This window comes from Mesocricetus auratus, unplaced genomic scaffold (genome assembly GCF_017639785.1).
Source record: "Mesocricetus auratus isolate SY011 unplaced genomic scaffold, BCM_Maur_2.0 Super-Scaffold_100008, whole genome shotgun sequence".
In the NCBI taxonomy this organism is placed as follows: Eukaryota; Metazoa; Chordata; class Mammalia; order Rodentia; family Cricetidae; genus Mesocricetus; species Mesocricetus auratus.
The window spans coordinates 78991688-79017244 of record NW_024429192.1 but is presented as its reverse complement, the minus strand read 5'-3'; the positions used below and the strand labels follow the sequence as shown (position 1 = coordinate 79017244).

Here is a 25557-nt window from a genome sequence, read left to right as displayed (position 1 = left end):
CACAGGTGCTGATGTTAGCACCAGGTCCTTAAATACGACTGAACCTCAGGTGTTTTGCTTCAGTAACAACAACAACAAACTAAAACAGTTGGCTTCAAATTTAGGCTCTTTGAAGACACTTTGAGATCTTGGGGGGAGGGGCTTGGATATCCCATTAACCCTTGGGTCCCTCCCTGGGTGTGCTGGTTTTCTGACCCAAAGAACCACAAGAGTGCAAGGGTGCGGGCGCCACGCTTTACTCCAACTCTCTCCCACTTTCGTATTAAATATATCTGAAATATATTAATCTTAGAAAACAGTATTAACAGTGTTCCATGAATACAGGCTGTGGAGTAAACAAATCCAGATTGCAAAAGGGCGGGGTGTGCAAAACCCTGGAGTGTGAGGTGCCAGCGTCTTGGAAGTTCTGTGGTCTCCCGTCGGGAAAGGTGTAGCATCCTCCGCCTGATGGAAGCCGGGTGGCACAGGGCTCCATCCTCAAAGGACCACCTCACCGGGAAAGTCGCTGGGTTTAATGGGACAGCGTGGGTGCTTATTTGGTGCTGGGAGCTCAGTCTCTAAGCAGGTTTTCCGGCTTGGGGTAGCCAAAGAGAACAAAGTCGGCTTCGTAGAGTTTATAGAGCTGTTGCCTCCAGGCCAGGGGGATGTTGGCAAACCAGTCCTCCTCCCAGCTGCTGGCCGTCCTGTTCCGGTAACTGGGGGGGAAGTGGAGCTGGGAGTCCACTTTGAGGGACCTCAGGAGCTGGGCGGCATCCTCATCCAGGGTCTCCAGCTTCCCCACGAAGTCATAGTCTATCTGGCACGGGTGGCAGAGGCGGTACACCTGTCGCCAGTGCTCGTTGAAGGGCGCCAGCTTCTCGGTGTGTGGGTCCAGCAGGTACTGGATGAAGTTGGCGAAGGAGACCTTGAGACCAGCGCTGAAGGCCTCGCTCACCGAGGCGGGCAGGCTGGTGTGGTTGGCATACAGCCGGAGCATGGGCACCGCGAACTTGCGGTAGAACTCCTCGTTCTCCAGTTCGAACTTGCTGCGGAAGGCTGATATGAGGCGCACGAAGGGGTCTCTCACGAACAGGAACTTGGTATACTTCTTTAGCTTGACCTTCATGAGGTGGCGCGAGAACTTCCCGTAGCGGCGCCAGAACTTGTTGAAAGTCAGGTGCGTGCTGGAGTTGTGCACGTGCTCCCGGGGGATGTCCAGGGGGTCTCGGTAGGGGCTGCCCCGGTCCAGCAGGCTCTCGCTCAACACAATCATCACTCGTTTCCAGTTGGTACAGGCCACCTTGGGCACATAGCAGTAGATGACCCCGTGGCGATCGTCCACGATCAGGTGGTTGAGTTCGTAGTTGGGGATGTCATCAAAAGTGCGGTCCTTTGTGGGGAATGCCAGGCTGGCGTTGGCACAGAAGTCTCTCAGCAGGCTCCTCCTCTCCGCCTGCTGCCGATCCCGGTCTGGATTCTGCTGGGCATCATGGGTGGACCAGTCGTAGCCTCTCACGTTCTCCTCCATGTGGCTCAGGACCGGCTTGCTGGGAGCGAGCACTGGGGGCTGCTCAGTTTTTCTTCTGGAAAGGTCATTCTGCTTCGCACTGGAACTAAGTAGTGTGTCCAAAAACTCATCCACATCAGAAGTGAACACATTCTCACTGCCCAGGCCCGGGGTGGGAAGTGGCTCCAGGATGTGTGGCCTGGATAGGGATGTGTGCAGATAAAAGTGAGCGGTGCCCACGTTGTCCCAATATACGATGATCAAAAGAATCATGAGCGCCGACCCCAGTACCAGCCACAGGCGGAAGAGCCGAGGTTTGGTCATGCTGCCCTGGGCAGGGCCAACCCCGGGCCCCTCACTTCAGTCTTGTGTACAGCAGGGACATGGTGCTGGGAGACGAACCTGGAAAGTCCAGAACACACAGGTTAGAGGTTCAGAACAGCATGGGTTTTCCTCTCACAAGTAGGTAGTGGGTATTTGCTGATGTCAAGGACCTCCCCCACTTCCCATCAAACAGCCCTGCCTGCACTCCAGCATCTAGCCTCCATGTGTTGATTCTGGTTGGGGCTTCGGTTTCTCCAGGATGGAGTGTCACCAAAGTAAGGAGAGACTCTGTCCCTGAACTGAAAAAGGTCAAGGGGCTAGGCAGATGTCCCAGTGGGTAGAGAGTTTATTGTGGGAGCATGAGGACCTGAGTCAGATTCTCTGAATCCACTTCAGCCAGGTGTGGCCAGCACACTGTGCATGCCTTTCATCCCAGGCTGAGGCAGGAGGATCTCTGTGAGTTGGAGGCCAGCCTGGTCTACACAGTGAGTTCCAGGACAACCAGGACTATACAGAGAGACCCTGTCTCAAAAAGCAAAAGAAAGAAAAGAAAAAAGCTAAGTGTGAAGGTGTGAGCTTGTAATCCCAGGGGGTTCCTGGGTGCACTGGCCGTCTGTTGAGCACAGTGGACAAGCCTCAAATACTAGAGACACCCTGTTTCATCTAACACCCCCACACACATACGCTACACACATGTGCACTAACACACACTCACATAACACCCACTTACAAATTCTGAGATGGATGGTTCCTGAGATGGCACTGGAGATTGACCTAGGACCTCTAGTCTTCATATTCTCTCTCTCTCTCTCTCTCTGTCTCTCTCTCTCTGTCTCTCTCTCTGTCTCTCTCTCTCTCTCTCTCTCTCTCTCACACACACACACACACACACACATACAGACTAAAATTTAAAATTAAAAAAAAGGAGAAAAAATGGCTTCCCAGGAACTACCCATTCGAGAAGGAGCCAAGGAGGAGGGCGAGGAGGTTGACAGGAACATCTGTCATCAGGAGGCTATGGCTGAAGTTTATGCAATGCACAAGCCACCCTTCCTCCCATTGTGCATTCTCAGACCAAGCAAGTGCAGCTGAGCCAGGCCCTGCCACAGTATACAGTGAGACATCAGCAGAGTGACCTGCCTCTGGCACAGTCTGGCTCTCATGTGGACAGAGTGCCCAGATGGCATGGACCTGAAGTCCAGGTCAGGGGCAAGTGATCTGGTTTCTGGGTCCCAAAGCTGGTCCCCAAGGAAGTGCATCTGTCTCATCATTGAGGTCAGGGTCATGCTCACAGTAGCCTAGCAACAGGAAAATCGGTCCAGTAACACCCATACCATCAGCTAAGCATCAACAGGAAAGTGTATCAGGACCTCCCAGACCACTCTTCACCAAAACAGAGGTGTATTCCCACACCCACTCAGGTGCCATGTGATAGTCAAGGGGCCTGAGCAAGGGAGCTGATTCTCAGGCCTCACCATAGGAGCAAGAGACACTGACTGTCAGCAAGGTGGTGTGGTAGCCTGATTCTACCTGGTGTTGAGAGCTAGGAGATGGTTAGATGAGATGGTGTGAGGTGGGTTATCCAATTGACTCCCTGCCCATTTCACAGAAAGACCCAGGGTGGGTGGAGTCCACCATGACTCCCATCACCACAGCAAGGAGTGGGTGTGTTGAGAAATGTCATTCTGTAAATATGTGTCTGATTGGTTTGAATAAAGCACTCTTGGCCAATAGGGAAACAAGATAGGTGGAACTAGGAGTCTAGGAGGATTCTGGGAAATATAGTGAGGAGAGCTCTCGCCATGTGATCTCCCGGGAAGAATGGATGCGGCAGGAGTGCGTCCTCATAAAGATAAGTCCTTATAAAATATATATTAGTAATTATGGGTTAATAATCAAGTCAGAGCTAACCGAAAAGAAACTGAGCAAATGGCCAATAGCTTCATAATTAATATAGTGTCTTGTATGTTATTTGGGGGCTGAAAGAAGCAACAGGAACCAGGCAGTGGGCAGGAAGACTACATGTTACATATGATGTCAGCATGTAGGATATAAATTTCCACGTAGAATGACAAAAGCTTAAAGGGGATTTTAGAAACAAAAGAACAGAGAGAAGCATGGCTTCTTGGTAGCAGCATTTTTCTTGGGTGAGCTCTGTTTTGCTAGAGACAAACGGAGACTTGCTGGCCAGCACTGGTGGTAAACTTACCCCCACCATCTTGCAAAAACAGCAATTAAAACAGCCGCAGTTTTGATAAGCAATGTTGTTTAACAGACATGTGGCCAGGAAAACATAAAGATTTATAGTAAAGTCAGATTTAGATCAAGAAAAACCTGTAAAGGTTTAAGGTGTGTTTAAAAATGTATGTAAGCACTGGGAGTTGGTGGTGCACGTCTTTAATCTCAGCACTCGGGAGGCAGAGGCAGGTGGATCTCTGTGAGTTCGAGACCAGCCTGGTTTACCAAGCGAGTTCCAGGACAGTCTCCAAAACAATACAGTGAAACCTTGTCTCGAAAAACCAAAAAAAAAAAGTACATAGGCTTGGAAGAGACAGACAGATTTCCACAGAGAAACCCTGTTTCAAATAAATAAATAAATAAAAGTAAAAGAAATAGAGTAATAAAAAACCACATAAAGATGGAAATACACAGAGAGTCTGGATACTGTATGCTATTGTGTTTTTCAGTTGTCCAGTTGCTAAGGAAAAAACAACTACTAAAATATACTTGATTGTAAATGCTACTAAATTAATCCAACTTATATATTTTTAAAATGCTATGATTTCTGAATCTAAACATAAGGACAGGTTACTTGGAAAAAATATTTTATGTGGATTCCTTCCAGGCATCTGTGGTTTGATGAACCAAGACCCCCAGAAGCAGGGGCCCAGGTGATCCAGCATCTGAAACAGCTGAGATGATGCAGACTTACAGACTACAAAAACAAGGACTTAGCCAGGTTTCTGAGTTTTGTCATGATCCCCATGGTATGGACAGTGCCCCCTATCAACAGGAAGAAGTTTGGAATAAACAACATCCAAATTCCCAAATTTTGTTTATAAATCTTTATTTTCATTTAAATGGGATTGCTTATAAATTGGTTAATGATCACAACCAATCCCTTTTTAAAGGTAAAAGGGGATTATGGTATGGAAATGAATACTTTGTATTGGTATGGTTTTTCATTTATTGATACAAATTTAAGATCAATTTTGTGATATGTGTATTTCTCCTCTTGATTAAGCATTGTGTTTATACTGATCTTTTAAAACATAATACATAATAAAATCCAGATTATAGATAGTTACCTATAATAGTCAGAACTTATAGTTAGGTTAGTTAGGTTTTCTAGATATACAGAGATATATTTGAGATATATAGATAGTCTTCAAACCTTTCAAAGACCTTCAGAAAATGGCATTTAAAATGGTTTAGAGTTTTTCTTGACAATGAGAAATGTCTGCTCCTGGCACATCAATTACATCTGAAAGGAAGATGGGCATCGAAGGAACTCATTATGAAGTTTGCTTTCAACATGGCAAGATTAGCCTTTTGGGCAAGAAACTGTTCTTGCCTGGACTGTTTGACTGTTGCTGTATAATCTGGACATGCAGGACACACAGAAAAGTGACTACTGGATTTGGACAGTCCTTCAGGGTTCCTGCTTCATGGAAGAGTCTGACAGACTTTCTGCAGGACACAGAAAAATGACTGACAGACTGCCAATGCAGATGGACAGTTTGAAATTTCCTGCTTTGCTGAGAAGTCTTCCAGACACATGTGGCCTTTGGGCTGAAGATAGATGCCCCAATATTACAAAGGAACTTTGAGTGACTGTCCAGGTAGTGAGATGTCTCTGTCAATTCTAGTGTTTATATATTATCCTTCTGTGGTCTTTGATGGAGTTGAAGACAGATAGTTGTGATTATAGTTTTCCTTAGTTATGATAAAAAATAGGCTACATATAAGACTTTAGACTCACACAGATAGGATAGATAAACGTTACATGGGTAGACAAAGGACATGGAGACAGGGCTGGTTGGCAGTCTACTTTCTCCATTCCTCTCCACTGGGACAGACAATATTAGTCATATAAACATTAATCAAAAGCAAGCAGAAGCAGTTATATTAATATCAGATGAAGAAAACTTCGGAAGAAAATAACTTACTTAAGACAAGGAAAGATGTTGCATCATCACAGAAAATTCAACCCATAAAGACATAACAACCATAAATACATATTCATCATACAATATAGCTTCAAAATACATAAAGCAAAAATTCAGACTGGGGATGTAGCTCGGTTAGCAACTACTGAACCATGGATTCTATCCCCAGCACTGTATAAAAACAGGTATAGTGGCACATGCCTGTAATCTCAATAATCAGAAGGTGGAAACAGAAGGATCAGGGATTTAAGGTCATCCTGAGCTACAAAGTGAGTTTCAGGATAGCCTGGGCTACATAAGACCCTATCTCAAAAAGTTAGTGTGTGTGTGTGTGTGTGTGTGTGTATACATATATAGTTAAGGTATATTTAGGGGAAAATTCACAATTATCTTTAGAGACTTTAACATTCTAATCTTTTTTTTACATTTGATTTTGTTTGATTACATGTATTTGTGTGTCTGTCCATGTGGGTATCTGAATGCAAGTGCAGGTGCCCTCAGAGGCTAGAAGAGACTATTAGAGGGCCTGGACCTGTAGTTACAGATGGTTGTGATCCATGTGATGTGGGTACTAGGAACCAAACTTGGAGTCCTCTGTCAAAACAGTACATCCTCTTAAATGCAGAGCCATCTCTCCAGCTCTGACATTCCAGTCTTGATAATTGAGAGAACCACAGGACAGGATGTAACTGGCACACAAATGCTTCCTGATACAACTGAATTCACATTTTCACCGCCAAGCAACAAAGCATTCAATGCAGTAAGCCAGATGTAGACATGGCTAACGGAACTGAAACCATTCAGAACTATTTGGTTACAATGCTATAAAAACAAGATATCATATCAGAAATGTAATAGAAAAGTCTCCAAACACCTGGGAACCAAATGGCTGACTTCTAAATTAACTCAAGGGCTACCACAAAGGGAATTTCTGTTATTGCTTAGTGTTTGAGACAATATTTCAAAGTGAATTTTTTGTTGTTTGAGACAATGTTTCAAAGGGGATTTTTGTTGTTTGAGACAATGTTTCAAAGGGAAGTTTTGTGGTTTAAGACAATGTTTCAAAGGGAAATTTGTGTTTGAGACAATGTTTCAAAGGGAATTTTCGTTGTTTGAGGCAATGTTCCAAAGGGAAATTTATTGTTTGAGACAATGTTTCAAAGGGAAAATAGTATTTCACTATACAGGCTCGGCTGTTCTCAAACTCAGCGGTCCTCCTTTCTTGGCTTCCTTACTGCAGCCTTGCTAACCCTTGGCCTCAAAAGAACTCATACACTTTTTAAAATGTATGCATGGTTTCACACATGGTGGGGGGGCATGCATATGTCAGAGCACACAGGTGGAGGCCAGAAGACAACTTCTCTGGAGTTGGTGCTCCCAAGCTTCGGGACACTTCTTTCCTCTCTGCTCCTGTTTTACCTTCCAAGTGCTATATTAGACACACACCTGGTTTTTTGCATCTGGCTTTTTATGTGGAGTCTGGGGGATCAAACTTAGGTCATCACACCTATGCAGCAAGCACTTTACCTACTGAGTCACCTCAGCCCCTTAAAAGAAAGATTTAAATGAATGAAAACCTATAACACAATGCATCAAACCCCATGGACTCCAGGTAAGCAGGGCCTGAGATACTGGAAAGTAAGAGACTATCCTATATGCCATCCTAGAACCTTCATCCAGTGACTGATGGAAGCAGAGGAAAACACCCACAGCTAAACACTGAACTGAACCCCTGGAACCCAGTGAAAGAGAGAGGAGTGATGAGCAAATGGGCAAAGAATGGGCTGGAGAAACCAGCAGAAACAGCTGACCTGAACAAGTGGGAGCGCTTGAACCCCAGACCGACAGCTGGGAGGCCAGCATGGAACTGATCCAGACCCCCTGAATGTGAGAATCAGTGAAGAGGCCTGGGAAACCTATGGGGCCCTGGGCAGCAGATCAGTATTTATCCCTGGCATACAAATGGACTTCATGTGTCCATAACATAAAGAGGGATGCTCTCTCAGCCTGGACTCTTGGGGGAGGGCCTGGACCCTGCCCTGAGCAAAATGACAGACTGTGGATATGTCCTATGTGGAAGGGAGTGGGGATAGGGTGGGAGGCTGGGGGGATGGTGAGGGGGTGCGGGAGGACAGGAGGGAGAGGGTGCTGGGATTGACATGTGAAACAAGCTCTTTTCTAAAAAAAAAAAAAAAAGTAATAAAAAATAATGGGAAAAAAAGACTTATGATCACTGACTATAGTGAAGTCCAAAACACATGAACCAACAAGTGTTGCTACTAATTCTTCAAATAAATTAAATAGGTCAGTCAAAATAAAAAAAAAAAAGAGAAAGAGAGACATACATGGATTCAACTAGGAAGAGGAAATAGACAAGATCTCCTGAGAAAATTGAGAGTGTGGAGGGCAGGGGGGAGGGTGGGAGGGGAGAGGGGAGGAAGAAAGGAGAGTAGGGAAAAACATATATCTCAATTAAAAAAACGGCAAAAAAAGAAAGATGTAGGTTCGAGGCCTTGTGGTCTTTTCCTTATTCACTTTGGCAAAGATGTGAGTTCCAGGCCTTGTGGTCTTTCCCTTATTCACTTTGGCAAAGATGTGAGTTCGAGGCCTTGTAGTCTTTCCCTTATTCACTTTGGCAAAGATGTGGGTTCGAGGCCTTGTAGTCTTTCCCTTATTCACTTTGGCAAAGATGTGGGTTCGAGGCCTTGTGGTCTTTCCCTTATTCACTTTGGCAAAGATGTGGGTTCGAGGCCTTGTGGTCTTTCCCTTATTCACTTTGGCATCTTTATTGTTGCTTGCTCATCTTCGGGCAGTCACACTGGTGAGACATTTCTAGAAGACACAGTTTCACAGCAAACTTCCTGATCCTCTACTATATTTCTAACCCCCTCTTCCCTAATATTCCCTCAGTCTTGGGTGTTTTGTAGATGAGCCCAGTTGGACTGGGCTCCAGAACTCTGCATCTTGATTGGTTGTGGTTTTCTGTAGTGGTCTCTGAGAGGGTCAGAGAGCCAGACCAGAGCTACCATAGGTTTCTAATGGCTCCTGCCAGGGACCAGGCCTTAGTTTCAGTTTACTAGAACCAACTGGAGCTGAGCAAGCAGTTCTTGGGAAAGCTGTGACCCAGGGGCAACCAATTAGAGGATGCCCATGACTTTGTGCAAGTGTAAGAGATAGCTTCTCCCACCCCGCAGCTGAAAAGACTCCAAGCACCAAGCCACCCACCAATCCTAATGCAGCCCATAAACTTTCAGTTTAAACCCACCAACCAGGCCCCAGACTAAACTTCCCTCCCTGGAATTCCCTAAATCTTGCTTAAAAGAAGCCTGAAGACTTCTCTTGTCACCCCATCATGTTGGAATTTTAATAAAGTGCTCTTGCTTATTACATAAAAAATTATCACAGGACTAAGAGACCTGTTTATTAAAGATGTGCAATGGTGAGCTAGAGAGATGGCTTAGCGGTTAACAACATTGGCTGCTCTTGCAGGGACCAGGGTTTGGTCCCCGCATCTGCATGGCAGCTCACAAGTGCCTAGAAGTCCAGTTCTAGTGCATCTGACACCCTTTTCTGGCCTCCATAGGCACCAGGCAAACACACTGTACACAGACATACATGCAGGCAAAATTCTCTCTGTCTCTCTCTGTCTCTCTGTCTCTCTCTCTCTCACACACACACATATATAATATATCTTTTTGAAAAAACTATGGAATGAAGGGATGCAAGAAAATAAGACTGGCAATGAGTTCTACCTGAGTTCTTATAGGAAGTAAAATATGGTACTAAATCTCTGAGTTTTCTTTTAATGCCAGGGTTTCACACAAAATAGCTAAGTACTCTCTGGCTAAGCCAAACCCCAGTCCCTCACTGGGGGATTCTAGGCAGGTGCTCTATCACTGAGCCACACCCCAGCCCCTCACTGGGGGATTCTAGACCAGTAGTCTACTGCTGAGCTATAATTCCCACCTAAAGTTTCCCTTTAGACAGCTACACCCCATTGTTTCCTCATCCGGCTTTGGACTTGTCTTGGTGAAACAATGCCAAGTTCACACATGGTCAGACTTGGGCCAGCTGCAGCCCCTCTCATGACAGTTCACAGCAAGGTGACAAACCCGAGGACTCTGTCCACTGAGACACGTTCCCCTTCCAGTCTGAGAGGCCAGGGTTCATTTTTAACATCAAGGCAGTCCTCTCTTGTCATGTCTGACCTCAGACAAACCACATAAACAGCAGTTACAGAAATGAGTCAGCTGTATACAGGAGAGGGCTCTGTGACAGTGGCCCTTTGAAGGGGCCCACTCTGCCACTTTAAAGTCACAACTCACAGGACTGCAAGGAGCAAGAGCAAAGGAAGGAAAAGGCCTGCCCGGTCAGCACCATCAGCAACCAGTTTTATTTTACTTTATTTTTAAGTAGTTTGGGATCTAGAAATGTCCAGCCTTGTTTCCAGACATCTGAGGGACAACTATGCTGCCTTCTATGAGGGCTGGGGCGTCAGCTGCGAGCAGCGGGACAGAGAACCACAGCCACGGTCCCTGCCTGACTCCAAAACAAGTCAGGGACCACAAATGACCTCAGAGAGTAATTTTCCATTTAAAAAATAAGGGTGTTGTTTTCAAATCCAAAATCTCCAACTCTTTCAAAACAGCAGTCAACAAAGGCTCCGTGTGCTCTGAGGCAACAGGAGAGCAGCCTAGGGCAGCTCAGCAAAACAACCTGCCATCAGGTAGACTTGCAACAGCTGCGGAACCTGGGCTCTGCCTTCAGCAGGACACCTTCGGAGGCTGGGGAGACTGTGCTCCTAAGTGTTCGGATAACCCGGGCAGGTTCAACACCAAACTCAACCGCCAGGTAGGCGTGGTTGCCTGCAACAGGGCTGTCTCTCACTTCTCTCACCCACCACATCCATACAATGCCACAGGCAAGCCAAGCAGCCAGAAGGCAGGTGCCATGTTAGGGCCCAAGTGTTCCAAACCACTGTTCACATCAACATGGGTAAGGAGCTGGGGACAGAAGGGTGGCCACACCCCAGCCCCTCACTGGGGGATTCTAGGCAGGTGCTCTACACTGAGCCACACCCCAGCCCCTCACTGGGGGATTCTAGGCAGATGCTCTACCAGTCACTGAGCTGTTGTCCTCCTTTTCCTTTGCATATAAGGTCTCATAAATTGCCAGGGCTGACTTTGGACTCACTATACAGCCAGGCAATCCTGGAATTTGCCATCTTCTTGCTCCAGCCTCTCAAGTAGCTGACATTATTGGCAGGAGTCACCAGGCTGGGCTTATATTGGCCAATTTTTTTACACTCAGTCTCTTTGTGCACACACTCTCCCAGCACTGGCTGCTTCTCTGCAGAAACCCATCTAAACTACCAATATTTCCTTTGCCACCTAGACTGGGGGTTTCTTTGTCTCATCGTACAGAGTCCACTGCCTGTGAGAAGTGCATAGGAAGTGCGAAGGAAGGAAAGCAATGCACTTGGCTGGAAGGGGAAGAAATAGAGGCCAGCTACTGTCTGACACAGGTATGTCAGAGGACAGCCCTGTCACAGAACCCCAGGGACTCCAGATCCTCTGCAAGCAAGGCATTCCTTCCCAATTGAGTCACTCGGGCCTCTCTGAGCTCTCTTTAACAGGCTTATTGAGGAATGATTGACACAGAATAAAACTCCCTCTCCTTGTTTAAAATGTAGCTTAATATGCCACTGACTGAATTTTGGCATATGTATACTACAATTAATATTTCCAGCTGAGGGCGGTACTACATACTTGTCATCCAGCACTCTGGAGGTGGGGTCCAGGACAGCTTGCATTACACCAGACCCTGTCTTTAAAGATAAATAAGATGCAGCCGGGTCTACACAGAAAAACCCTGTCTCAAACAAAAATAATAAATAAAAATAAAAAAGTAAAATTAAATAAGATGCTACCAACCTCTGACACTCAGCCATGGCAATCTCCACTGTTTTCTATAAGGTAAATTGAATCATACACTACAGAGGCTTTGCTTGTATAGCTTTCCTCAGCACAATGCATCTGAGGTTCACTCAGGCCATCGCTTATGTCAGGAGAATGTACCTGTGTCATTGCTGGGTAGTATTCCATAGTATTGGGCTCAGCAAGTAAAGGTGCTTGCCTCCAAGCCCGACAACCTGAGTTTGACCCCTGATAACCATATGGTGGAAGGAGAAGACTGACTCCCACAGGTTATCCTCTGACTATGTCAAGCACGTGCATGCACATATGTGCACATGCACATACACAAATATACGTAATACTTTTTATATTTAAAAAACTGGGGATATAGGCCCATAACAACATTCCTGCCTAGAATCCCCCAGTGAGGGACTGGGGTGTGTCTCAGTGGTAGAGCACCTGCCTAGAATTCCCCAGTGAGGGACTGGGGTGTGGCTCAGTGGTAGAGCACCTGCCTAGAATCCCCTTATAAGGACATAGAGTGTAACTCAGGGTAGAACACTTGTCTAGAATCCACCAATGAGGGACTGGGGTCATGGCTCAATGGTAAAGTATGTGTGAGAGCCAAGGTTCCATTCCCAGAACAGAAAACAACAGTAGACCATGCTTGACTTTACTTGTAAAGTCTATCCATATCTCCTCCCTGCCTAGATCCTCTACCCACTCAAGCCTCTCACGGTTCTCACTTGTACTGCTCCAATGTCCCTGATTCTACCCTCCCACCTTTCTGCCACACTTGTGGTGAAATCCAATTAGGAAACATCTCTGTCCCCAGTCCCCCACTTCTATCCTGGTGTCCCTGGGAGCCTACTTCTAGCCCTTTCCATGGTGGTGACCAGGCCTGTTTATCTTTCCTCTTGGTCACTCCAGTATAACCTCAGAGGTTCCTTGTCCTTCATCAGTGACCTGGTGGGACAGGCTTCCACTGCACCAATGTCCCTCCGCTGGGCCAATTACGCTCTGGGGCACTTCAAAACTCACTCTAAACTGGGCGGCGATGGCACACACCTTTAATCCCAGCACTTGGGAGGCAGAGGCAGGTGGATCTCAGTGAGTTTGAGGCCAGCCAGAACTGTTACACAGAGAAACCCTGTCTCTAAAAGAGTTCACTCTGTCCCAAGGCCTTCCTGGTCATGCATCAGAAAGCAGGTCCTAGGCCCCATAATCTCCCAGTTGTGGATCCCCAACTCTGTCACCACCCACCATGTAGCCACTGGCCATATCCCATCTCTTCTCCACAGCACCTGCCACATCTCAGATCTGTCACTGTGTGGAGACTGTCACCACTTATTCTAAGCAGCTCTGAGAGGGAGGACCCTTTGTATTTGCCACAGCATGTCCTAGAGGCTCAGGGCACTGGGGCTCGTGTGAGGTAGGAGACAGGAGGACTCACATTTTCCGCCATCCTAATTCTGAAAGTGGGTAGCAAGTGAGCAGGGGTCACTGGCACTCTCACCACTTGTAAATGTGTTTAAAGACTCCTTTACAGGAGCCAAGATGGCTCAGTGGGTAAGAGTGCTTGCTGCTTAAGAATGAGGTATGAACTTGAATACTCACACACACATAAAAAACTGGACGTGTCTACACATGTTCCTATAATTCCAGCACTGGGAGTGAATGGCAGACAGGAGGGTCCTGAGACCTTGCTGGCCAGCCAAGCAAGTTCCAGGTTCAACGAGAGCTGGCTCAGCAGTTAAGAGCACAGGCTTCTCTTCCAGAGGACTTGGGTTAGATTCTCAGCATTCACATCAAACAGGTCATAACTGCCCACCTGTAGCTCTAGGCCCATGCAATCCAACACCCTATTCTGGCCTCTGTGAGAACTTGGACACCAGTGGGTACATATGCATGAATAAAAAAAATCTTAACAGAAAGGAAATGGGACAAAGATGGCTAATGTCAGCATCTGGCACTCTCACCACTTGTAAATGTGTTTAAAAGATTCCTTTACAGAAGCCGAGATGACTCAGTGGGTAAGAGTGCTTGCTGCTTAAGAATGAGATATGAACTTGAATTAGTCACACACATGTAAAAGGCCGGACGTGTCTCAGCATTCACATCCAACAGGTCACAACTTTGACAAACAACCAAGAGACCAGAGCTGAGACAGGATACAGAGAACAATGAGAATAATGAGGGAAAATGCATACAGGAAAGCCTCACCAACTAGTGAGAGTGCACACAAGCCAGCCAAGGAGGGGAAGTCTCTCGCTCCAAGACAGCCATGCCTGGCTGAGACTGCTGCAATCTGTACTGATGGTGTCCAGCAGGTTCCTTAGCAACCAATATCCCTTTCCTCTTTCCCTATCTCCACAGCTGCTTTTCCCTCATTCTTCTCTCTCTGAGACATGGTCTCACTATGTAGCCTAGGCTGACCTTGAACTCACTCAGGAATCCACCCACCTCTGCCTCCTGAGTGCTGGCACGTATGCCTAACTTTGACTGCCCACTCTCCCTATGCACCTAGTAGCTCTCAGTAGCTAATCACAGCAGGTGACATTACAGTGTGTCCCCTTCCCTACGGTCCCTCCCAGGCATGTCATGACTCCAATTAGAGCAGCCGCCCGTGTTTACATACATTGACACGGCTATGGGGATTCTATTCACATCTGGGACTGCCAGGACACCGTAATTATTTTTCTTTTCCCTCCCGAACAACAGTTTATTTTCCTGGGAACTAATAACAGTCTTGTGTTTTCACGTGCTTTGTTTTCTGTGTTCTGAGGACTAATCCAGTCTCAACTCTGCCAACTGTGTCAAGTTCCCTGCAGCTGTTCCAGTGTGAGTCCATCTCCTCCAAACCCGTCCTCTCCCATAGGCCCCGTGAGCTGCTGGGCTCAGGAGCACCTGTAGCCATGGTGTCCTGCTGGTCCCCTGGCCCCCTGCAATGGCTCTTCTCACCCATCTCCAGGGAACACACGGTCCCTCCAACCGTCTTTTTCTGTCTAGGCTTAATACCTTATATAGGGACATAACCTGACCAGTCACCCTCAGTTCAGAAGAGACACATTTGGACAGTATATTAAGTGTCTAGCTAATGCTCTCTTGCCTGAGGATGGAGTTCAAGGAATTTCCTATTCACTTACTTATTTTTGCTGTTCATGAGTATGTGAACATGGAGGCCAGGGGCTGACGTTTGGGTGTCTTCCTCAGTCGCTCTCCACTTTGTTTTGAGACAGAATTCCTCACTGAAGCTGGAAATCATGAGTGACCCCCAGGAATCCTCCTGTCCCCACTCCCCCTTCTCTGCCAGCACTGAGCCCGTGGGTACACATTGCCATACTTGGCTTCTATGTGAGTACAAGTGATGCAAACTCAGGTCCTCCTGCTTGCACGGTCAGCACTTATCCACTGAGACAACTACTAAATCTTTCCTTAGGTATCTTTTTTTCTTTTTTAAGACAGGTTCTCATCAGGTGTTAGTGGCACATGCCTTTAATCCCAGCACTCGGGAGGCAGAGGCAGGTGGATTTCTGTGAGTTCAAGGCCAACCTGGTCTACAGAGCAAGTTCCAGAACAGCCTCCAAAATAATACAGAGAAACCCTGTCTAGGAAGAAAAAAAAAGGACAGGTTCTCATGTAGGTCAGGCTAACCCCAAACTATTTGATATGCAGCAGATGACTCTGAACTTTCTGATCCTCCTATGTTCATATTCTCTCTCCTCCCAACTACCTCCAATCAGTCTCCCAAATGCTGGGACTGAATGTGGGAGCCAACAGCCCCACTCTGACTTGGGCTTTTTGAGACAGGGTCTTACCATGTAGCAGTCTGGTCTAACCTCCTGCCTCAGCCTCCTAAGCCCTAGGAAGATAGCATGTGTCACCATGCCACCACCTCATCCTGTAAGGGGTTATTAATTATTTTTCTTCCTTTTTTTCCAAGACAGTGTTTTACTATATAGTCCTGGCTGTCTTGGAACTCACTATGTAAACCAGACTGGCCTCTAACTCACAGAGATCCACTTGCTTCTGCCTCGTTAGGGCTGGGATTAAAAGTGTGCACCACCACCTCCCGGCTCATTTATGAGTTTCTTTAGAAACAATCCAATTGAGTGTTCCAACTGGGGACCGATCACTGTTACTTGTAGGGCTCTTGTCTTGGGCTACCCCAGATGTGAGAAGATCATCCATCCTCCTGGCAAAAGGGAAAGGCCAGGGGAACAAGTGGACTGGTCCAGCTGGGGGCTGAATGTTCTCCTCTGCTGTTCCTCTGCGCTCCGAGGGCAGCCCTTCCCCCACTTACCACTGTGCCTGCTGTTTCCCATTTGGAAAGTTTCAGAGTTTCTAAATAGTTTCAGAAACCTCACTGGCTAACAGCAGGAAGTATTATGTGAGAGGGCAGGCTATTTCCAGCCACATCTGTAGGCCAGCAACAACCATCAGCAGGGGTTGTACACACTGAAGAGGTGTGAAACTTACAGCTAGCCCCTCCTTCAGTTCCTCCTCCCCTTCTCCTAGTCCCCCCCCCCATCTCTTCCATCATCTCCAGCTCCTGCTCCCACCTCTACAGTACAGGGAATACAGGCTTTCCTGCTACTTGAAAGTCAAGATGAGGTTTAAGGCAGGGTTTCTTTGTATAGCCTTAGCTATCCTGAACTAGCTCTGTAGACCAGGCTAGACTTAGATTCAGAGATTTACCTGCCTCTGCCTTATCAGTGCTGGGACTAAAGGAGTACTCATCTGCCTGGCTGAAATACAAACTTGTAAAAACTGGGCAGTGAAGATGTAAGCTGTTTTAGAATGATAGTCCCGGGCTAGGGGTGTAGCTCAGTCGGTAGACAGCTCACCTAGCACGCTCAGAGCCCAGGACTCTTCCTCTAGCACTGCATAAACCAAGTGTAGAGGCGCATGCCAGGAATTCCAGCACTTGGGAGGTGGAGGCAGTAAGATCAGGAGTTCTAAGTCATCCTTGGCTACAGAGGTGAATGAGGCCAGCCTGGGTTACATGAGACCCTGTTTCAAAATGTATATAGCTGGGCATGGTGACACAGGCCTTTAATGCCAGCACACCGGAGGCAGAGGCAGGCAGATCTCTGTGAGGTTGAGGCCAGCCTGGTCTACAAAGCAAGTTCTAGGACAGTCAAGGCAATACAGAGAAACCCTGTCTCGAAAAGCAACAAACAAAAAGAAACACACACACACACACACACACACACACACACACACACACACACACACACGCATTTTCCCACCTGACTTATTTCAGTATCATGAGTAACTAGGCTGTTTTCACCCACGGCACCTTCTGGCCTGGCCTTCCTAGAACAGAATCATCGCCCCCACCCAGCCCCGAGGATCACGAGGTAATGGCCATGAACCGATCTGTGCACAGCCAGCTAAGCTCCCACTTCTCTTCTGCCTGCACCTCCTTCCTCAGGTTCTCCCTGAGATTCCAAGCCTGAGCCCAGCACTGTGCGCTGGAGGTTCACAATGTCACACCTTGTTAGCATCTAAAGGTCACACACGATCCCATGCCTCCCCCAGCACCTAGCATGGTAGGGAGTGACTACCCACTCCAGAACTCACATCCCTTCTGCCTTCTGCCCAGTTCCTACCACATCCTATGGAGAGCCTCGCTGCCCAGAGAGGCTCCTCTCCCTCTCCCTAGCTACTGTGCTGTATCCGCACCCCCACGATGACACCTACTGCATCTCTCTAGACCCCAAATTCACCTGTCCTTTCCTCTAGGGTCATGGGTTTACCTCTAACAGACCTGGTCCCAGCTCATGCCAGAACTTGGGCTCCAGCATGGCGTCCAGGTCCTTCTCAAGCAGAAATAGGTTCTTTCAGGGCTGAGTTAATAAAGGGCTTGCCACACAAACACAGGGACCTCCGTTCAGATCACCAGAATCCACAAAAGTGAAAATGTCTGGCATGGTGTGTGCCTATAATCCTAGCACTGGGGAGGCAGAGGCAAGATGGGATCCTCGGGGCTCACTGGTCAGTCAGCCTTGCCAAACTGGTAGACTCCAGGCCAGCCAGTCTGTCTCAGAGAAGGTGGATGGCATTCCTGAGGATGACACCGTAAGTTGTCCTCTGGCTTTCAATACGCTTGCACACACACATGAACATGCACACAACTGCCCGCCTGCCACTAGTCTTTCCTCCCCAAGTTCTACCCCCATGAGCACAGCGGCTCAATGTCTCCTGCATTAGCTGTTTCTTCTCTTCATACGTAGGGTTCCTTTGTTTGGTGAGCTTCTTAGAGATAGGGTTTCACATAGTCCAGGCTAGCCTTCAGCTGCAGACACTCCTGCCTCCATTTCTTGGGTGCCAGGCTTACCTGGAATTCTCTTTGCCTATTGCAAGCGTCTGTCATACAGTGGCGCTTGAACCGTATCACCAAATCAGGCGAACCTGAGCCAGGTGGGCCTGAGCTACTCAGGGCCCATGGTTTCCAGCAATCCACCCATTTTGGTGGTTTGCCCATGCAACAGGAAACTGACTACGCAGGCCCACATACACAAGACAGCAGTAAACAGTTACTGCCCGCCTGCAAACTCAGCCCCAAGTCCTAGCAATCCGTCTGTAAGGAAATTAACCATGAAGATTCTAGGCAGGCCCTTTTGTGTTTTTTTTTTTGAGCCTGAGTCACTATGCAGCCCAGGCTGCCCTCAAAACTCCCAGCAATCCCCTTGCCTCAGCTGGAAAATGCTGGCACCATGCTCTGCCTTAGGCAACTCTCAAAGCTGCATCATACCCTGCCCGCAGTAGTTTCCCAATAATCTTCTTCCTCTCCTTCACACCCAGACACAGGGCCCTAACTTATGTTACCAAGCCTGGAGTCACACTGTGGAGCCCCAGCAATCCAAAGGCTCAGAGCACCACTCCATCCCGAGGTTCACATTCTCATTCAATAATCTTCTTCCTCTCCTTCACACCCAGACACAGGGCCCTAACTTATGTTACCAAGCCTGGAGTCACACTGTGGAGCCCCAGCAATCCAAAGGCTCAGAGCACCACTCCATCCCGAGGTTCACATTCTCATTCAACCTGGGGCTCCCATCGCAGTGAGGATTATAGAATCAATAATTTAAGAAGGGTGCAAACATTTCAGCTCTCTGTGCAACAGCCAGGCGGATGTGCGGAGGCCAGGGTCTGCCAGCGATGTCTTCGTGGCCAGAAGCCCAAAGAGAAGATAGGTCCTACTGTTAGCCACTAATGTTCGGCTTCCTGTGGCCCACCAGGCATGAGGCTGCCGCTGGGGGCAACCACAGAAATGCTCAGCCCCATCTGTGAGCTGGGGTCTGCGCTGCTGTCTGTGGCCAGCCAAGTTCAGGGACAGGAGGATGCTCGCTGACTGGGAGAGATGTGGGACCAGTGCTTGCTCTGTGCAAAAACTGGCTTCACTACAAGGTCTTGCCGGGACACTGCAGCACGCCAGTCTCTAAACAATTGCTTTCTCGCCCAGCCACCCAAATAGCCAGAGACAAAACTGATAAGGTGTCCCCCCTCAAAGCCAGGCGCTTCTACTGCAAAGGAGATCCGCCAAGCGACCACACCCTCTTCCACGCATTCTGCAGGGCTTTACAAGAAGCTGGCATAGAGAAGGTGCGCGCTGGGCCAAGGTCACAAAGCCAGTTGGCCAGAGTTGGGATTCGAACCCGGGACCACGTGGGAGCGGCCAAAGCCAGGCAGAACGGGGTACGGATCTGCGTCGCCCACCCGTGAGCCCTCGCCCCACCCCGGACCCGAGAGTCCCTCGCACACCTCACTCCATTCGAGCCTGCGCTCCTCACCTAGCGCCCGCTATTGCCGTCGCCGCCGCTGCTGCTGCTGCTGTTGCTGCCGCTTCTGCGGGCGATGTCGCCTCCTCCCGCTAACAGCCCCTCCCGCTAGCAGCCCCTCCCGAGGCGCGGTCCCGCCCCCCAATCCGACCCACCCCCATCCTCCATCTTCTCGCGACAACTAGCTAGCGGGACTACGCCCGTCCTTGATGCGCTTGCGCCCTCCTCCCCACCCTCGTCCCCGCCAGCCCGTGCCATGTGGCGCCTTATTTACGGCAAGATATTGGTCCCACCCACGATGCACTGGGAGTCCCGCCCCTTCCACAGCAACCAATCCGCGATGGGGGAGTGGCTGGCCTCACGGGGCGGGGCCTGTCTCTCAGCACGAACTTGCAGCGTGGGCAAAGCTGGCTGACAATCCCGTCAGAGAGTTTATGGGGCTTAAGAGAGAGCAAGCAGGTAAAGCTCTTAGTGAGAGACAGGCATGGTGGTGCAGGCCTGTCACCCCAGCTATTTTGGGGTCCGAGGCAGTAGAATAGGAAGGAAATTCCAGGCTAGCCTTACTTAATGAGATCCTGTCTCAAAAACCAAGGAAGATTTGGGAAGAGGGCTCAGTGAGTAGAGTGTTTGCCTCACAAACGTGAGAACCTATGTTCGGGTCCCTACCACCCACGCTCCTGAGCCGGGCTCCGTGGTGTCTGCCTGTAATGCCAGCAATGCCAAGATGGGCAGAGGCAGAGCGACCCCTGGAGCTTGCTGGCTGCCTAGCCCACTCTACCTGGTGAAGTTTCAGACTAAAGAAAAGTTAGAAGGTGCCTGACATTGTCCTCTGCCCTCCTCAGACCACATGTGACACGCACACATGCACCTGCACTCCTCACCTGCACAAAACAAAGTAAGCATGGCGGTGCACATCCGGAATCCTAGCACTGAGCAGCCTTCTCAAAGCAGGGAGACTTTCCGACCAACAGACTCTCCGGGAGCCCAGGGCCACTTTCTGTAGCAATCTGACACAGGATGGCAGAACCTAGCAGGATTAATTATATCTCAGTGGTCGATGATCCCAACTTACTACCAGGACTCAAAACCTACAGCTAAATCCCCTGTGTTGCCCAGCGTGCACGTGCTCCCAGAGTTCTGGAAGCCAGAAGCAGGAATCCAGGTGCCACGCCGGCTGGTTCCTACAGAGAGTTTGCAGGGAGGACCTTCCAGGCCTTCGCCTCTGCAGACAGGATTAGGACCACCCCATGACCTCATTTTATTACCATTTTAGTGACCCAGTCTCCAAGTAAGGTCACTTCTGAGGTGCTGGGCGCTAGAGATCCAACATCTTTCTTTTGTGGGGGTGGAAAATAGGTCGCAGTACATTTCGGGGCCAGGGCGGGGGGATGTAGCTCAGTGGGTGGAGTGCTTGCCCAGCCCTGGGTTCCATCCCTATTGATGCATAAGCAACTCAAGGTGGTACACATCTGCAACCCCAGCACACTCAAGAGTTGGAGGCAGGAGGATCAGAAGTTCAGAAACATCTTTGGATACACAGTGAGCTTGAGGTAACCTGGGCTACATGAGACAGTGTCTCCAAAACAAAGTATAAATGTCATATAATACGTTCCTTTTTTTTTTTTTTTGAGACAGAGTTGCTCTATGTAGCTCTAGCTGACCTGGAACCTGGTACCTGGCTGGTCTAGAATATACAAACACCCACCTGCCTCTGCCCCTGACTGCCAAGTGCTGGCATTAAAGGCATGTGTCACTATACCTGGCTGACAAACCCTATTGTATTGCATTTTATTTAGGCAGGTGTTGTAACACTCACCTGTAATCCTAACACTTGGGCAATGGAGGCAGGATTGCAAGTCTTAGGTCAGCCTGGGCTACCTAAATGTTATTTTCTATTACATATCAGCCGGAATGGCTTATGCCAGTGTAAACACTGACAACTCCAAATTCAAGTGATACTGTAAAGCAACTGGGTGTCTCCCATTGCAGGTGGAAGTGTGACATTGTTCTGCCTCTTTGAGAAGCTGCCTGGCAGTGAAGTATAAAACATAACCCTTCCTGGGTCTTGCAGGGAAGGCTTGCAGATGGCCCAGTGGAAGAGTAGTGCTTGTTGAGAAAGCATTAAGGGTCTCAGTTTCAATCCCAGCAACCATGTAAAAGGCTGGGCCTGGCCCCATGCATACCTATACCCTCAGTGTTGAGAAAAGAGGAGGAGCAGAACCAGGAGGACTGATGGAGCTTGCTGGCCACCAGTCTAGCTCCAGGTTCAAGTGGAGACCCCTCTCTCAAGGGAATAGTATAGAATGTGATAGATCAGGGCACTCCAGGCCTTTACCTCTGCGTGGGTGCATGGGCACATGCACATACACACAGGTGCTCTTCTAGCTTGCTTTCCATTGCTGTGATAAACAATGACCAACAGCAATTTGTCAGGGGTGGGGCTGGGAGTGGGGAGTGGGTATTTCAGCTTACAGGTTACATTCCATCACCCAGGGAAATCAAGGCAGGAGCTTGAAGGCAACAACTGAAGTAGATCAATGGAAGACCTGGCTTGTTTCCCCTGGCTTGCTCAACCTACCTTCTGATAAGACCCAGGCTCACTGGTCCAGTGGTAGCACCACCCACATCCAGCTGGGTCCTCCCATGCCAATGAACAATCAAGACAATGCCTCACAGGCATGCCCACATCTCAATCTGATGGAGGCAATTTCTTAACTAACGTTCCCTCTCCCCAGGTATGTCAAAATGTGCGTCATGTGACAAAACATGTCAGGCAATGTACTACACACACAGATACACTTTCCTGACGACCCCACAAACCAATCCTTCTTCTAGGCATCTGTCTAAGGAACAGGAACATCATCTGTAAGTGAACATCTTCATGCTTTTGTTCATAGATTACCCAAAGCCAGTTTCCATGGTCTAGTGATGATGATACTTGCTTAACACATAAGTGACTCAAACTTGAGACAACCAGAATTTTAAATCTGTTAGTGTGTGTGTCTGTGTGTGTGTGTGTGTGTCTGTGTGTGTGTGTCTGTGTGTGTGTGTGTGTGTGTGTGTGTGTGCATAATGAAGCCAGAGAATAATCTGCTGGATTGGTTTCTCCACCATGTAGGTTCTGACATTGAACTGAGGTTCTCTGGTTTGACAGCAAGTGCCTTTAACCCTAAGCCATCTATCTCAGCAGCTCCTGAAATGGCTAATTTATATTCTTTTCATTTCTCCTCTATTTCCAATTCTACTTCCTATAAAACAACATGCAGAAACATTCTGAATCTGTGAAATTGGTACATGGTATCCAGACATTTACAGGTAAAAAGATAGCAGTTCAAAGAACTTGACCAACCAGCTGGAGGCACACAGTCCTGTAAATGACAGAATTGGATCCTAATCCAAATTTTGGGCTCCAGAGAATGAGCTGCCCAACTGCCTAATGGCTTCTGCATAGGGAATGCACCTGTCAGCAGAGGTCAATAGGGTTGGCTATGCCCTGGAGGTTCCATGTCACAGATTCTTTTCTGTGGGTTTTTTTGGTGGGGGTGGGATGGGGCAGGGATTATTTTGTTTTGTTTCAGTGCTGTGGATGAATGGATTCTGAGCTAGGACATAGCTAGTAAGTGCTCTACCACTGAGCCACACCCCAGCCCCATATCATGTTGTTTTCCTAGACTCCAAGTTCTTTTACTTAGGTAAGCTTGCCAGGCTATTCTGCTGGCATCATACAAAATCTTTGAGCTCCCTGGGGCCCCAAGTGTGTCCTAAACAGTGGATGTGTGCCCAGTTGGTTTCATAACCAGGGTTATGACAGAGGAAACGCATAAATAACTGTGGGCCTTTCAAGAATGAAGCAGAAAGTATCTCTCAGTAGTGAAGAGGCCACTGGGAGGTTCTGACACACCCTGGGCCCTAGAGTGCTATGAAGATCCAGAGGATAAGAAAGGAAACCATCAATGGATGGAACCACATGAAATACAAGTTTCTTCACAGCTAAAGAAACAGCAGAGTACACGGGTACCCACAGGAGATCTGGAGCGACACCTCAGACAGGGGACTGATATCCAGAAGTTACCAAAAGGAAGCCTTAATACTTAAAGAAATGCAACTGCCTATTAAAAAATGAGCTGATGAAGCAGGGAGTTGGTGGTGCATGTCTTTAATCCCAGCACTCAGAAGGCAGAGGCAGGTGGATCTCTGTGTGTTGGAGACCAGCCTAGTCTACAGAACAAGTTCCAGGACAGGCTCCAAAGTAATACAGAGAAACCCTGTCTCAAAACAAAAACAAAAAGAAAATGGGGGCCTAATAAACAGGCAGTATTCAAAAGAAAAATATAAATGATCAATAACTTTTTTTTTGGTTTTTCGAGACAGGGTTTCTCTGTATGGCTTTGGGGGTTGTCCTGGAACTTGCTTTGTAGACCAGGCTGGCCTCAAACTCCAGAGATCTGCCTACCTCTGCCTCCCAAGGGCTGAGATTAAAGTCGTGAGCCACCAATGCCCGGGGATTGATGACCATTTTTAAAAGAGTCCAGCATTAACATTACTCTGAGATACCACCTCACCCTAGCCAAAGTGATACTCATTAAGAAATCTGAGCTGAGGCCAGTCAGCTGGCACACACCTTTAATCCCAGAACTTGGGAGGCAGAGGCAGGAGGATCTCAGTGAGTTCGAGGCCAGTCTGGTCTACAGAGCAAGCTCCAGGACAGCCAGGACTATACAGAGAAACCCTGTCTCAAAAAGAAGAGGAAGAAGAAAGAAGAATTAAGAAAGAAGAAGGAGAAGAAGAAGAAAAAACTGAAAACATGAATTGAGAAAGATGGCTCAGCGGTTAAGAGCACTGGCTGCTCTTGCAGAAGACCCAGGCCTGCTTCTCAGAACCCACACTGCAGCTGACACCCATCCTTAACTCCAGTTGCAGGGGATCTGAAACCTTCATCTGGCCTCTGTGGGCACCAGACACTCACATGATTCAGAGGCAAAATATTCATGAATTATTTTTGGAACTTTTTAAAAATTTTTATGAGTGGGTGTTTTGCCCACATGTGTGTCTGTGCACCATGTGCATGCAGTGCCCGTGGAGGCCAGAAGAGGGCGCTGGATACCCTAAGCCTGGAGTTACACTTGTCTGTGAGTCAATATGTGGGTGTTAGGAATTGATCCCAAGCCCTCTAGAAGAACAGCCATGCTCTTAACCACTGAGCTAACCCTTTAGCACAATGCTCATAAAATAAAAGTTGAATCTTAAAACAATAAAACATTATGGAAAATCTCCACAATCAAAAAGTTTGCCTGTGCAGGCAGATCTCTGGGTTCAAGGTCAACCTAGTCTACAGAGTGAGTTCCAGGACAACCAGTATACACAGAAAAAAAAAGTTGCCTGTGACTGTAAAATCTTAAAGGTCACCTTACACCACATCTAAAGATTCTTAGTGTGAAGCTTTGGGCCTACTGGACCTGAGTCTGAAGGGCCTGAGATCCCAGCTGCTACACCCCCAACCACCTCACCACAGTTGAGGTAGGCATCAACAGGGCTCACGGAGGTCCCAGCAAAGCCCCCAAATATAGTGCCTCTCTCCCCCCAAGCAGCTTGTAAAGTCCAAATGGTCGATGACTTCAAGTGGCCCTAAACCACCTTCCCTGGCAGCAGGTTGTCACAGCAGGGAGGGAGAGACAACCCCCAAACCCAGCTGTGGAATCTGCCTCACATTTCTGGGACAGGCACACACACATCTGAAACCTACTTCCTAGTCAGAGAAGGGACTACCGCCCACCTCCACCTCCCAACCCTAAGGAGGTTAAGTCACTATCCACCTAATACCTGTCCCTTCTGTCTTGGTCCTGAAAGTTCCCAGCACAAAGCAGAAAGGACAGTGC

General features: G+C 48.1%; 1 protein-coding gene across 2 annotated transcripts; it reads right to left on the bottom strand.

Annotated features, from left to right (window-relative positions):
- Positions 1-220: 220 nt before the first annotated feature.
- Chst12 (carbohydrate sulfotransferase 12) lies at positions 221-19805 on the bottom strand. Of its 2 annotated transcripts, none has more exons than XM_005079975.4 (2): positions 19694-19805; positions 221-1888 (listed from the first exon to the last, which is right to left on the bottom strand). In XM_005079975.4, the coding sequence occupies exon 2, from the start codon at positions 1808-1810 to the stop codon at positions 551-553; it is 1260 nt and encodes a 419-aa protein (XP_005080032.1). In that variant the 5' UTR covers positions 1811-1888; positions 19694-19805; the 3' UTR covers positions 221-550. The 2 variants fall into 2 exon arrangements, with proteins under 2 accessions (XP_005080032.1, XP_012975872.1); XM_013120418.3 differs by having other exon boundaries at positions 19665-19793.
- Between the last annotated feature and the right edge of the window lie 5752 nt (positions 19806-25557).